This window comes from Hemitrygon akajei, chromosome 10 (genome assembly GCF_048418815.1).
Source record: "Hemitrygon akajei chromosome 10, sHemAka1.3, whole genome shotgun sequence".
NCBI lineage: Eukaryota > Metazoa > Chordata > Chondrichthyes > Myliobatiformes > Dasyatidae > Hemitrygon > Hemitrygon akajei.
Genome location: NC_133133.1, coordinates 68,045,281 through 68,060,181, shown reverse-complemented (window position 1 = coordinate 68,060,181; position 14,901 = coordinate 68,045,281). Strand labels below are relative to the sequence as shown.

At 39.6% G+C, this 14,901-nt stretch overlaps 1 protein-coding gene across 5 annotated transcripts in view; it reads left to right on the top strand.

Annotated features, from left to right (window-relative positions):
* pcdh19 (protocadherin 19) overlaps window positions 1-14,901 on the top strand; it is a 426,596-nt gene that overhangs the window by 221,153 nt on the left and 190,542 nt on the right. The window contains exon 4 of one of the 5 annotated variants that reach the window (XM_073058418.1): window positions 11,255-11,335. The exons of the other annotated variants lie outside the window; for them this stretch is intronic. Coding sequence (XP_072914519.1) covers window positions 11,255-11,265 — 11 coding nt within the window. The 3' untranslated portion in view covers window positions 11,266-11,335. Of the gene's footprint in view, window positions 1-11,254; window positions 11,336-14,901 lie in introns of those variants that run through there. 5 annotated transcript variants of the gene reach the window in all.

Sequence of the window (14,901 nt, the reverse complement as noted above, 5' to 3'; positions counted from 1 at the left end):
ACTGTATGGCTATGTTTATCTTAAGTACCATCTATAAATTTACTGATGATACAACCATTGTTGGCAGAATCACAGATGGTGACAAGAGGGTGTATAGGAGTGAGATATGCTAACTAGCTGAGATGTGTTGCAATAAAATCATCCACATGGTGTCAGTAAGACCGAAGAGCTGATTGTGGACTTCAGGAAGGGTAAGACAAGGAAACACAAACCAATCCTCATGGAGGGATCAGAAGTGGAGAGAGTGAGCAATTTCAGGGTTTTGGGTGTCAAGATCTCTGAGGATCTATCTTGGTCCCAACATATTGATGCAGATATAGAAAATGAGTTTAAGGAGATTTGATCTGTCAGCTGAAACACTAAAAACTTCTACAGATGTACCATGGAAAGCATTCTGACTGGCTGCATCACCTTCTGACATGGTGGGGGGTGGGGGGGAAGGTGGTGGTTGAGGTCTACTGCACAGGATTGTAGAAAGCTGCAGCTAGTTGTAAAATTGGTCAGCTCCAACATCGGTACTAGGCTCCACAGTATCCAAGACATCTTCAAGGAGTGGTGCCTCAGAAAAGTGCCTTTCATCATCAAGGACCGTCAGAACCCAGAACATGCCTTCTTCTCATTGTTCCCATCAGGAGGAGATACAGAAGCCTTAAGGCACACACTCAGTGATTCAGGAAGAGCTTCTTTCCCTCTGCCAGCCGATTTCTAAATGGACACTACCTCACCTCTTTTTTTAAACTTCTGGGGTTTTTGCGCTATTTATCTTAACTGTTTAATATGCATATATATACTTACTGAAATCCAGTTTTAAAATTTATTTGTCATGCATTGCATTGTACTGCTGCTGCAGTGTTAACAAATTTCATAATTTCATATTAAAACCTGATTCTGCTGCCAAAGATGTGTGGGTTTGCAGAGTAACTGGCTCTTGTAAATTGTCCCAAATATACAGGCGAGCGATAGAATCTGAGAGGAGTCAATGAGCATGTGGGAAGAATAAGATGGGATTAGTGCAAAGAGCTGTTTGTCAGCTCAGACTCAGTTGTCAGAAGAGCAATTTAATGCCATATGAATCTATGATTCTTTGAATAAACTGAGGAAGGTGAAGTGGAGACAGAAGAGATTGCAAGTGCTGTAATTACATTCTATCTGCGTTTCATCCTTCCCTTAGGTTCCACTTATCACCTGCCTTACTTCTCAGATTGAAGCATCTGCAGCCTCTTGCTTCCGCTTATCATCTTCCAGCCTCTGTCTCTACCCCCATCCTCTACTCCCCATAACTGGCTCCATCTAGCCTCTTTTTGCACTCTCTAGGTGGAAATGGGCAATTGAAGGCACGTTCTGCTGGGTGGAAATGGGCAATTTCCATGTGCTTTCTCTCCCCATCCCTCCTTTCCTCCCCAATATCCAACAATTAGGGATTGGGCGTATCTGAACGGCGCTGGGAGTGGTGGGCAGATTTACCCCACTGCCTTGATGAGTCAGTGAGGCTAGCTGGTGGCTGCTCTTCCCTGCCTTTCACACCTGTTTCTGTGTTTCTCTTCCAGACATTCCATCTACTGGGATCTGCAGGGGGAAAAACCAAGCTGCTGGGGTTTCAAGGCTGAGTTTGTTGTCAGATGCACAAGTACATGTATGTACAGGTGCAATGAAAACCTTACAGCAACGTCACAGGCACATAACATCCTTCACAAGAAAATTGTAAATTATGCACAATTTTTACAAAAAAGAACACAATTAAATCCATAAAGTGGCTATACTGTTACTGTGTTTTGGTAATATGCATTGTGCCAATTGGCTCAAGAATCAAAGGCTAAAGGGAAGTTGTTGTTCTTGAACTCAGGCTTCTCTATCACATGTCTGGTGGTGGCTGTCAAGATGGCATAGCCCAGGTGTTGGGGATCTTTGATGATGGATGGCGCTTTCTTCAAAAGATACTCCTACAGATACTACTGATGGTGGAGAAAGATGTGCCAGTGTTGTACAGGGCTGAGTCCACAAATCTCTACTACTTCTTACAATCTTACATTTCACTTATCTTGAATAATAGAGGTGATCTCATTCTGATTTCAGTGGAAGGCCTGTTATCAGGGGACTTCTTTCGATTGATACCACATTAAGAGTTACAAAAGACTGGCTTGTGATGGTATTGTGTTTGCTGACCGTGAAGTTGGAAACTTAACAAAGACCTTAAGCCATATGGGATATAAACAGCCAAGAGTAATCTCACTAAAGGGAGACTAGACTGTAACTACCCTATTTTCAAAGACTAATTCAATTCCCTCTTCATTCTCCTCGGTGAGGTTAGTTGCCAATATCCACTATTCAAGCGGTAGATCCCTTCTTCCTACCAAGGAAAAGATACTTAGCGAAGAAAGTAGTTTAGAACACAATGAATTTATTTTCAGTGATACAAAAATCCAAAATTTTTTAAATCCAAGCATTCTTAAAGCACATTTAAAACTCACAAAGGATTTCTATCTTAAACATTTCCAAATTACAAACTATTTCTAAAACACAAAGTATGCCCACATTACAAAGGCAAAGGATTTCCAAAATACAGCTACAACCCCTATAAAATAAAAAGACATACTGAAAATGCAGGAAAACAAGTTGTCTATTGTAGAAATTGAAATTAAAGGAATGGATTCTAGTTCATCCCTTGTTTCTCTTATGTTTCTTGATGTACCCTACCCCATTCCTCATAAGCCTGAATTGCTCCCTACGTTTATACCCTTTCTCTACCTCTTGGGTGACTTCATATACATGTAATATTTCCTCAAATACTGTTTTTACACAAATGATCCAATAGCTTCTCGGAGACACAGTTTTCAGGTAATGGTGTAAAGCTAAATTCTTTGAGTACATAATCATCCCAACATTAATAGATCAATTATTTGATATACCAAGTGATTTGTTTTCAGCTGGTCTGCAAGCTTCCTTGAACTAAGCAACCTAGTAAACTCATTTTTTTGAAAAAAAAACCCAAAATAAACAACCATTACCTTAAACACAAGAATTTCTGCAGATGCTGGAAATCCAAAGCAACACACACAAAATGTTGGAGGAACTCAGCACGTCAGTTAGCATCAATGGAAATGAATAAACAGTTGATGTTTCAGTCCAGGACAGATACTGCATCTGGAGCAGCAATAACCAGGTAATGTTAGCTAGCAACTGTTTCTCATGGAGAGAGTTTCTGCAAAGCTGCTATATAGACAATACTTTGTTTTAACTTCAAACTGATTACTACTTTCCATTTCCATTTTAATAACTGAAGATTGACTCTCATTTACAACCAGAAAAGCAATATTAGTTGGAAGTTTACTTACAACTGTTTGATCTTACAGATGGCAGCTGCTGTGTTTAGAAAGCAAGTTTTTCAAACAAACTAAGGACCTTAGGAAGTGAATATCCATCTCAGGTTCATGTACCACTATGTCATTGAGTGATCCTTTGACCACAGTAGACTTCAGACTTCAGGCTGCTAAGAGTAATGGTGGGATTTAAGAGGCTTTTAGATAGATGGATGTATATGTAAGGAATGGAGGGATATAGATCATGTGCAGGCAAAAGACATCTAGTTTAATTTGGCATTGTGTTCAGCAGAACATGGTGGGTTTTTCTGAGCTGTCCTGATCTATGTTCTATGGTTCTACACTGTGACATCAGCCAAATCTGGTAAGTGCGTTATCAGTCTTTTCCGAGTATCAGATGGGCTTAGTGTAGGATTGGAGTGGATAGGTGTTTGATGGTTGCAGTGAATGCATTGGTGCAAAGGGCCTACTTTCATGCTAGTATCTTTCCTGTAATACCATGGCTCTTAACTTGTTAAGCAGTATCGTGTACGGCCACTTGTTAAAGGGCTTCTGAAAATCCGAGTACACAACATCTACCAATTCTCCTTTGTCTATCCTGCTTGCTATTTCTTCAAAGAATTCTAACAGATTTGTCAGACAAGATTTTCCCAGGTGGACACCATCCTGACTTCGGTTTATTTTATCATATGCCTCCAAGTATTCCAAAACCACATCTTTAACCATCTTTACATATCTAGCTAAGAAGAATGCTTATGTGAGAATGCTGTTCTTGGACCACAGTTCAACATTCAACACCATAATTCGCTCCAGGCTCAACAGGAAGCTCAGAGACCACGGCCTTAACCCTGCCTTGTGCAGCTGGTTCCTGGACTTCCTGTCAGATCACCGGCAGGTGGTAAGAGTGGACTCCCTCACCTCCACCCCTCTGACTCACCACACAGGAGCTGCTCAGGGTTGTGTATTAAGTCCCCTCCTATACTCTTTGTAAAGCCATGAATGTGTTGCCACCCACAGCTCTAATCTCCTAATTAAATTTACTGATGACACTACACTGATTGGCCTCATCTCAAACAATAGTGAGGTGGCCTACAGGGAAGAAGTCATCTCTCTGACACAGTGGTGTCAAGAAAACAATTTCTCCCTCAATGTTGCAAAAACAAAGGAGCTTGTTGTGGATTACAGGAGGAATGGAAACGGGCTAACACCTTTTGACATCAACGGATCTGGGGTTGAGAAGGTAAACAGCTTTGAGTTCCTCAGCATCCATATCACCGAGGGGCTTACGTGGACTGTACACACCAGCTGTGTGGTGAAAAAGACACAATAATGCCTCTTTCACCTCAGATGGTTGAGGAAGTTTGGTATGGGCCCAAATCCATATTTGCCAAGTGCTAACACGAGGAAATCTGCAGATGCTGGAAATTCAAACAACACACACAAAATGCTGGTGGAACACAACAGGCCAGGCAGCATCTATAGGGAGAAGCACTGTCGACGTTTCGGGCCGAGACCCTTCGTCAGGATTTTCCACCGGCATTTTATTTGCCAGTTGCTCCTATTTTTACCCTTACTGGCACATGGCACAGGCAGCAATCCAGAGATTACTACTCTGGCAGTCCTGCTTTTCAGCTTTTTACCTAGCTCCCTAAAATCTCTTTTCAGGATCTCCTCTCCTTTCTTCCCTATGTTATTGATGCCAATATGTACCAAGATATCTGGCTGCTCTCCCTCCCCCATGAATCAGATTTGACACATTCCTGACCCTGGCACTTGGAAGGCAATATACAGTATCTCTATCACATCAGCAGAATCTCATCACTATGGAATCCCCTATCACTATTGCAGTCCTCTTCTCCTCTGAGCCACAGCACCAGACTCAGGGCCAGAGAGCCAGTCACCGTGGCTCCCTCAGTAGGTCATCCCTCTCAACAGTATCCAAAACAGTGTACAGTAATTATTATAGAGGGGAACAGCCACAGGGCTACTCAACTGGCTGCCCATTTCCCCTCCTTCTCCTGACAGTCATCCAGTTACGTTTCTGCTACAACCAATGGGTGACTGCCTCCCTGTAGCTCTTCTCTGTCATTTCCTCATGAGCTGAATGCCATCAAGCTGAAGCTTCACTTCCTAGGGAGAGGCAATTCTGGATTGGGTGTTGTGTACTGAACCAGATTTGATAAGAAGCTTAATGTAAAGGAATTCTTAGGAATCTGTGATCATACTATGATAGAATTCACCCTGCAGTTTGAGAAGAAGAAGCTAAAGTCAGATGTATCAATATTACAATGGAGTAAAGAGAGGCAATGAGGCATGAGAGAGGAGCTGGCCAAAGCTGTTTGGAAGGGCACACTAACAGCGATTATGGAAGAACAGCAATAGTTGGAGTTTCTAGAAGCAATTCAGAAGGTACAGGATAGATATATCCCAAAGAAGATGTATTTTAAAGTGAAGATGAGGAAACCATGGCTGACAAACAAACTCAAAGAGTGCAGGAAAGCAATAGAGAGGGCATACAATATATATATTAAAAAAATGGGAAGGTAGAGAATTGGGAAGCCATTAAAAAGCAACAGAAGGCAACTAAACAGCCATAGAGAGAGAAAAGACGAAATATGAAGGTAAGTTAGTCAATAACATAAAAGAGGATACAAAAAGTTGATCCAAATACTGTATATAAGGTATAAAGGAGAGACAAGAGTGGATATTTGACTGCAGGAAAAAGAATCTGGGAAATTAATAATGGGGGACAAAGAAATGGTAAGGAATCTTAAATATTTTGCATCAGTCTTCACCGTGGAAGACATTTGCACTATGTTAGAAATTCACAAGTGTCAGGTGCAGGTGCTTGGTAAGTTGAAGGGTCTGAAGGTAGATAAGTCACTTGGACTAGATGGATTACATCCCAGAGTTCTCAAGGAGGTAGCTCAGGGGTGTCAAACTCATTTTAGGTCACGGGCCGGATTGAGCAAAATGCAGCTTCATGCGGGCCGGATCAGTTGGACGCGTGCGAACGCAGCTTTCGTTGCCTCCGTTTTTTCAGCCTGCTCTCATGTGTCTCAGTCTCTGCTATAACTACAAAGTGTTTCACTTTACAAATTCCATTTCTTATGAAGAAGACTGCCGAGCAAGACTGCCGAATAAACACTAAAATCCCTGAAAACCTGGTACCTGAATAAACTCAGCATTAGCCATATCATACGCCATAGGTGCTTCGATTACTGGGGCCAGCTTTAATAGTAATTAGATATTATCTCGCGGGCCAAAGATAATTCCACCGTGGGCCGGATTTGGCCCGCGGGCCTTGAGTTTGACATATATGAGGTAGCTGAAGAGGTTGTGGAGGCATTGTTACTGACCTTCCAGGAATCACTAGATTCTGGAATGCTTCTGGAGGACTGGAAAATTATGAATGTTACCCCACTCTTTAAGAAGGAAGGGAGGCAGAAATAAGTAAATTATGGGACAATTAGTATGACTTCAGGATGAGGTTTCAGATTACTTGGAGGCACACGGTAAAAAAGGCCAAAGTCAGCATGATTTCCTTAAGGGGAAATCTTGCCCGACAAATCTGTTGGAAATCTTCAAGGAAATAACAGGCAGAATAGACAAAGGAGATGTTGTTTACTTGAATTTTCAGAAAGCCTTTCACAAAATGCTACACATGAGGCTATTTAACAAGATATTCCAGGAAAGGTACTTGCATGGATAGAAGATTGGCTGACAGGCAAGAGGCAAAGGGTGTGAATAAAGGGAGCTTTTTCAGGTTGGCTGTTGCTGTCCAGTGGTGATCCACATGTGTCTGTGTTGGGACTGATTATTTTACATTATGTGTCAATGATTTGGATGATGGAATTGATGGCATTGTGGCCGGTTTTGCGGATGATCCGAAGATAGGTGCAGGGGCAGATAATGTTAAGGAAGCAGAGAGTCTGCAGAAGTTCTTGAACAGAGCAGGAGATTGGGTAAAGAAGTGGCAGATATGATGCAGTGTTTGGAATTGTATGGTCATGCACTTTGGTAGAAGGAATAAAGTCATAGCTCATTTTCTAAATGGGGAGAAAATCCAAAAATCAGAGAGTGGAAAGGAACTTGGGAGTCTTTGTGCGGGATTCCCTAAAGGTTAGCTTGCAAGTTGAGTCAGTGGTAAGGAAGATAAATGCAATGTTATCATTCATTTCAAGGTGACTAGAATATAAAAGCAAGGATGGTATGTTGTGGCTTTAAAAGGCATGGTGAGGCCACACTTGGAGTACTGTGAGCAATTATTGACCCCTTATCTAAAAAAAGATGTACTGGCACTGGAAAGGTCCAGAGGAGGCTCACAAGAATGATTCTGGAAATGAAAGGGTTAACATATGAGGAATGTTTTAAAGCTCTGAGCTTGTACTCACTGGAATATGGAAGAATGAGAAGGAATTTCATTAAAACCTATTGAATATTGAAAGGTGCAGATAGAGTGGATGTGGAGAGAATGTTTCCTATAATGAGAAGAGGGTCTAGGACCCAAGCACACTGTCACAGGATAGGGGAAAGTCCATTTAGAACAAAGATGTGAAGGAATTTCTTTAGCCAGAGGACAGTGAATCTGTGCGATACATTGCCACAGACAGCTGTGGTGACCATTTCATTGAGTATATTTAATGCAGTGATTGATAGGTTCTTGATTAATCAGGGCATCATAGGTTACAGGTGGAAGGCAGGTGAATGAGTTCAGAGGGATAATAAATCAGCTATGATTGAATGGAGGAGCAGACCCAATGGGCCAAGTGGCCTAATTCTACTCCTATGTCTTATGAAGTACGTAGGATAATGGATGTGGCCCTACAGACAGAGGTCACGATCTAGAACCGCAGAAAATTTACTCTCAGTGTTACCCCCAGGATTGCATTTACCGAAGTAGTAGGAGAGTCAGATAAATGCACTTCAGAAAAGATGGCATCAGAGAGAGGGCTTCATATTTTTAAGAGAGAAGGAGCATTTCTGGGGCAGGTGGTACCTCCACAAATCAGATGGGTTGCATGTCAGCAGACACGTAAGTAACGTCACAGCTGAAGGGTTTGCTGAGTCCATTAAACAAGCTTGGCATTGGCATGGAAACCAAAAGGAAATTGAGGAATGACAGAGAGATGAAGCAGGGAAGAGGAAGTTACAAACTGATGGTAAAATAAAGCTGAGTGTTAAGGTACTACAAAGTTCAGAAATATGAGAAAATGACATATTAAAGTCTTAAATCTGGATGTTCACATCCTTTACCATTAGGATAATGTAAGTGCATTAATGGCTCAAATGCTGCAGAACTGAAAGAGTGCATTTTTACTGCCATTGCAGAAATATAGCTGCAAGATGACCAAAGAAAGAACTAAATATTCCTCATGAAAGAAGTCATCATAAAGGGAAGAGGGCTAAAGTGAAAAGAAAATTGTGTAACCTCAAGGAAGATGAGTACAGTGGGTAAATCATGACGTAGAATTAAAAATAATCTGGGTTGAACTAAAATACAGCAAAGGCATGAAAAGATAGACTAGCATTTTTCATAGACTAGCAAAATGACTCCCTATCGACTCACTTCCAACTAATCTTCTATGCATGTTCTCCATATTTATTGCTTATTTATTATTATTATTATATATTTATTAGCTCAAGCTGGTAAAACCCAAGGTACAGGAATAGCCAAGCACACTCATTTCTGAATGGCTAGGAACATTCGATCATTTCTAGAGCCGTTTTGTATTGTGGCTTTCTGGAAATTTCCATAAATATTGCTGTGCAGGTTTAGATGTTTAATGCTACTGTGTAGTGACTTAGGAATGATACCAGTTGTAGATATTACTCTCGGGACAATGTATACCCTGTTCACATTCCATAGTCTTTCAATTTCCTCCTTTAGTTCTTTGTATTTCTGGTGTTTTTCACATTGATTTCTGTACGTTATGTGTACTTGGAATGGTTCTATATATTAAGTAATTTGTTCCTGCTTATTTATCCTGCAATATTATATCTAAATGGTTATTATGGATTATCTATCTGTAATAATGGTTCAGTTGTAGTATAATTTGTTGGACTCAGACACTAAAACCAGTTTTATTTATAGTACAGTATGGTGTCTTTTCTAAGTTTGTATTTTAAGGCAAGATTTTGGTGAACAATGTTTGCCTATTGATTGTGCCTCTGTAAGTGATCAGATTGAGTTAAACTGCTGAAAGTTCCTGTAATGTGATGGGTTGTTTCTGGTTTCTCTTGGCATTGTCTGCATTTGTTATCTAGATTTTTTTTTGGTCTTTTTAATATATTTTTGATAGTTTTTTATGCTAGCTACCTGGTCCTGTATTGTCACAAGGTAATGCTTTATTTCTGCAAAGAGGTCTCTAAACTCTAAGCCAGGTGTTCAACACTTCCTTATTGACATCCAGTCTGTTCAGGATGTCTTCCACAGAGAGTAACGCTCTTACATTGGTTAACCTTTTCTTCTAAAGTGATGAATTCTTCATTTTCTGGGTTGTGCTTTCATTTAAGTTCAGTGTTGTGTACTTTTTATCAGAATTGTATTTGCTTGTACGGAGTGCTGAATCCTGTTTTCGTGATGAAAATATTTCCTTGGAAGTTTCATCTGACTGTTGTGTAGTTTTTTTTATGTCTGTTATTCCTCTTTCTCTTCTGCCCTAGGTAGTGTTAATCTAAGTCCATTTGAGTGTATGTAGTATTTTCTAAAATTTGTCAATTCAGTTCTTATTTTTCTTTGTAAATTTTTCAGATCAGTTTCGCACCAAATAATTATGTCAAAAGAATATAGAAACATAGAAACATAGAAAGCCTACAACATTATACAGGCCCTTCAGCCCATAATGTTGTGCCAAACATGTCCCTATCTTAGAAATTACTAGGCTTACCCATAGCCCTCTATTTTTCTATATTAATACGGGTATAGCAGAAATGTTTGTTGCCTTTGTTATATTTCTACTACTTAAGGTTTGACTTAAGTGGACAAAACTCTAGCCCCACGATCTCGAACACACTGCTGCTGATGGGTCCAAGTGGCGCAATCTATGCTCCAAGGCAGCAAACAACTTCCAAGCCAACTGGCGCATGCAGCGCCTCAAGGTGAGTCAAGAAAGACACAGGAAGGCGTCCGCTCCTGCCCCAACAGGTGGTGCTCCTTGCCCCATCTGCGACCGTACCTGCGCTTCGGACTTCGGCCTCAGAAGTCATACGCGTGCCCACAGACGTTGACTGCGCAACACATTTGTCTTCCTCGGACTTCGAGAGACTACTACTATTTCTACTACTGAGCACTGGCAGATATTTTAATCCTTGAAGTAAATTCCGTCGAAAGCTTTCCTTTTATCACAATATAGTCCACTTTATTTGCTTGCTGATATCCCAAATACTTATATGTTTCATATTCATTCATCAGTTGTATTGTATCCTCTTATTCTATTTTATATTCTACTAGCTATATTGCACCTTTCTTTATGTTTATTGTTCTGCACTAAAGTTCATATCTTTTCAAAATAGTTTTTACTATTTGAATTAATTGTTTTAGCTTTACTGATGAAGACACGTATAATTTCAAATCATACATGTATAGACGGTGTGTCAAGATATAATTTGTTTGGTTGTTTCTGATACAATATGTTATTTTCATCTGTTTCAGTAAGTTAGAGAGCAGGTATAAAGCTAGAAAAATCCATAGTGGGCTTAGAGAGTCATCTTGGAAAATGCCTCCATTTATTTTGTTAACAGTGGTTGTTCTTTTTCGATTGTTGATAGACAGGTTGATTATAGTACACCAATGCCTCATCAGATGTAGGAATCTCACAAGTATTGGGTGTAGTTTATATATATTTAGAACTTCTATTAACCATGAGTGTGGTACAAAATCAAATGCTTTTTTGTAGCCAATATAACAACATGAAATATTTCTGCTTTTCCTCCAGGCGTGATGTAGAATTACAGAATCTATTATCAATTGTTCTTTGCATCCTTTCATACATTTACAGCACCCTTTCTGCTCTTCTGTAAGTATACTGCGGTTATTTAAGTGAGTGATGCTTAGTTACGAGATGCATGATGTTACAATTTTGTATATAGTTTGTAAATAAGTAATTAGATAATATTTGGATGGGTCATTTCTTGATTTCTCCTTTAGGTAAGAAATATATTTTATGTTCTGTCAAAAATTCAGGCATTTCTTCAGGACTTTTAAGAAAATTGTTGATATATATTAATGGGTATGGATGAAGACAAGAATATTTTTTCAAAGGCTCAAGTGTTCAAAGGTTCATTTATTATCAAAGTCTGTATGCAGAATACAACTCTAAGATTTGTATTCACTATGAAATGCAGAAAAAACACAATGGTTGTTGAAAGAAAAGACATTAACCCCAGCACACAAAAAAGAAGTAACAGAAGTTGTAAACACCAAGCCCCTCCAACCTCTCCCTTGCACAAAGACAGATCACCCACCCAGATAAGGCAGCTAAATATCAAATCCCTAACCTGCAAGTCCTTCCCACATAAAAAAGTGACAATAACGTCAAACACCCCACTTTTCTGACACACAAATTTAACAGACGTCTTACATGAAAAACACCAAGTCTCATATTCCCAACCCATCCATTGCCCCCAAAAAATCATTCACCTGACAATCGACATCAAGAAAGAAAACACATAAAAAATAAAAGAAGACCAATATAAACTCCAGTCCATGCTAAAAATCACAAATGCCTTGGAATTTTGAAAACATGCTCCATTGGCATTGCGGATAGCAAACACAATTATGAATATTATCACTGCCGATACTTTTACAGTTGTGGATATGTTTTATAACTGCTTTTCCATTGTAACTTCGGATATTTGCATGTCTTCAATTGTGTGAGTGCATTCTTTTTCCTACCCAATCCAGCTTGCTTCTTGATCGTGCATTGCCCTGTTTGACCAAAAATAAGACCAAAAGTTCATTATCTTTGTATTTGTGGTACTTCTATGCTAGGGTTAGTGATAATTTGGTGCATCAAATTTAGTTTCAATGTCCTGTATAAACTGATAGTTCTGTGTTCTTCGTTTGATGCATTATATGCGTCTATTTAGCCTGGTATGCAACAAGCTTTTGTTTTAGTGTATTGATAAATTCTACAATGCTATTATTAGCTTGATCGTATCCTGTATGGACCTTTCTTAGCTTTTCTCTGAACTTTCTTGCTTGGGTTATCCATTTTATACTCCATTAGGTGGGCTATTTCAGCTCTTAAGACTTAATTTTGTTTCTGAAATCTCTTCTGCCATTTTGATGTTCTCATTGCATTTCTCAGGCTTGGGTTTCTAGTAATGACTGCCTCTCTTCTGGAGCCATTGCACTGCACTACCGTTAATGACATGCAGTGTATTATTATGTGCAGTTCTTCAAATAATTCAAGTTTTCTGAAATATTGTGGTAATCTAATTTTGTTGAGAGTATTAACAATTTTTGTAAGTTTTGATGGCATGCTTTGATTTGGTATGCAGGATCTTTTTGTTATGTCACTGCCCATGCATTCTGTTAGTATGATGTTAAGTGTTAGGATAATTTTGTCTGTGAGCTCAGCTTCGTCATTTGCATTCTCTGGAGGGTCTAGATCTACGTTGTTGCTATTACCATCAGGTTGTGGAGCAGTTGTTGAAGTAATTCTATTTTCATCAACACTTCGGTGGGTGACATCCTTATTATATTCTTGTATAGCAATGTTGTGGTCTTTACATTAGATTTTTTTCTGGCTCTTGTGCAACTTTATGTTTTATTTGGTTTAACATGTCTATAGGGATTACGTTTATTTTTATTATCACTCTACATTGATCTGCTATTCATTGTGCATTTACTTGCATGAAGGGATATTGTGCATAAACTGTTGATGAAGTTTGTCCCTGTACACTGTCATGTCATTCTCAAGTTCCATTACTCAATAACATAAATGCATTATGAATGTGTTTACTTCCAATGACCGTTTCATGCATGTCTGTCTTCACTTAACTGCTTGAGTGGTCTTAGTTGTAAATGGACTGCTCCCCTGAGACCCAGCTGCAGAAGTCACAGCCTGTAGTGTTGGTGGGCTACTTTGAAAGTTGGCTGTATCTTTTTCAGGTTTCCTGGTGTCTGCCCCCCCCCCCCCATTCAGCTGTGCACCACTAGGTTTTTTTGCTTACTATCATGGTAGCACCAGCATGCTCTGCTATATTGAGCAAGAGGAACAAAACAAATTGTGAGAAATTGGGTAGCGCTCAAAGGGATCCACTTGTGCTTATACATATGTCTCTGGAGGCTAATATGCAGGTGAGGCAGTAAACCAGAAAGACAAATGTTAATCTTTATTACACAAGGAGTAAAGAAGTTTTATTGCATCAGAACTTTGTACAAATGCATTTGGAATAGAGAGTACGGTTTTGTTCACCCTACCTAAGAAATGATGTACTTGGCATAGAGGGAATATAGCAAGGATTCACTGCCCTGATTCTTGAAGTGAGAGGTTTGCCACATGAAGAGAGTATTATGGGGAAGGCTGGTGAGCTGAGGGCATGGATTGACACGTGGAATTATGACATTGTAGCCATTAGTGAAACTTGGCTACAGGAGGGGCAGGACTGACAGCTTAATGTTCCAGGGTTCCGATGTTTCAGATGTGATAGAGGCAGAGCGATGAAGGGTGGGTGGGTGGCTTTGCTAGTCAGGGAAAATGTTACAGCAGTGCTTTGGCAGGACAGATTAGAGAGCTTGTCTACCAAGGCCATATGGTTGGAGCTGAGAAACAGGAAAGGTATGACCACATTAATGGGGTTGTATTATAGACCACCCAATAGTCAGTGAGAATTGGAGGACTAAATCTGCAGAGAGATAGCAGACAACTGCAGGAAACATAAAGTTGTGATAGTAGGGACTTTTAATTTTCCACGTATTGTTTGGGACTCCCATACTATTAAAGGTCTAGATGGGTTAGAGTTTGTAAAATGTGTTCAGGAAAGTTTTCTAAATCAATATATAGAGGTACCGACTAGAGAGGATGCAATATTAGATCTCCCATTAGGAAATGAGTTAGGACAGGTGACGGAAGTGTGTGTAGGGGAACACTTTGGTTCCAGTGATCATAATACCATTAGTTTCAACTTGATCATGGATAAAGTTAGATCTGGTCCTCGGGTTGAGGTTCTAAACTACAAAAAGGCCAAATTTGAAGAAATGAGAAAAGATCTAAAAAGCGTGGATTGGGACAGTTTGTTCTCTGGCAAGGATGTGATTGGTAAGTGGGAGGCCTTCAAAGGAGAAATTTTGAGAGTGCAGAGTTTGTATGTTCCTGTCAGGATTAAAGGCAAAGTCAGTAAGAATAAGGAACCTTGGTTCTCAAGGGATATTGGAACTCTGATAAAGAAGAAGAGAGAGATGTATGACATGTATAGGAAACAGGGAACAAATAAGGTACTTGAGGAATATAAAAAGTATAAAAAAAAACTTAAGAAAGAAATCAGGAGGGCTAAAAGAAGATATGAGTTTTCTTTGGCAGTCAAGGTGAAGGATAATCCAAAGAGCTTCTACAGGTATATTAAGAGCAAAAGAATA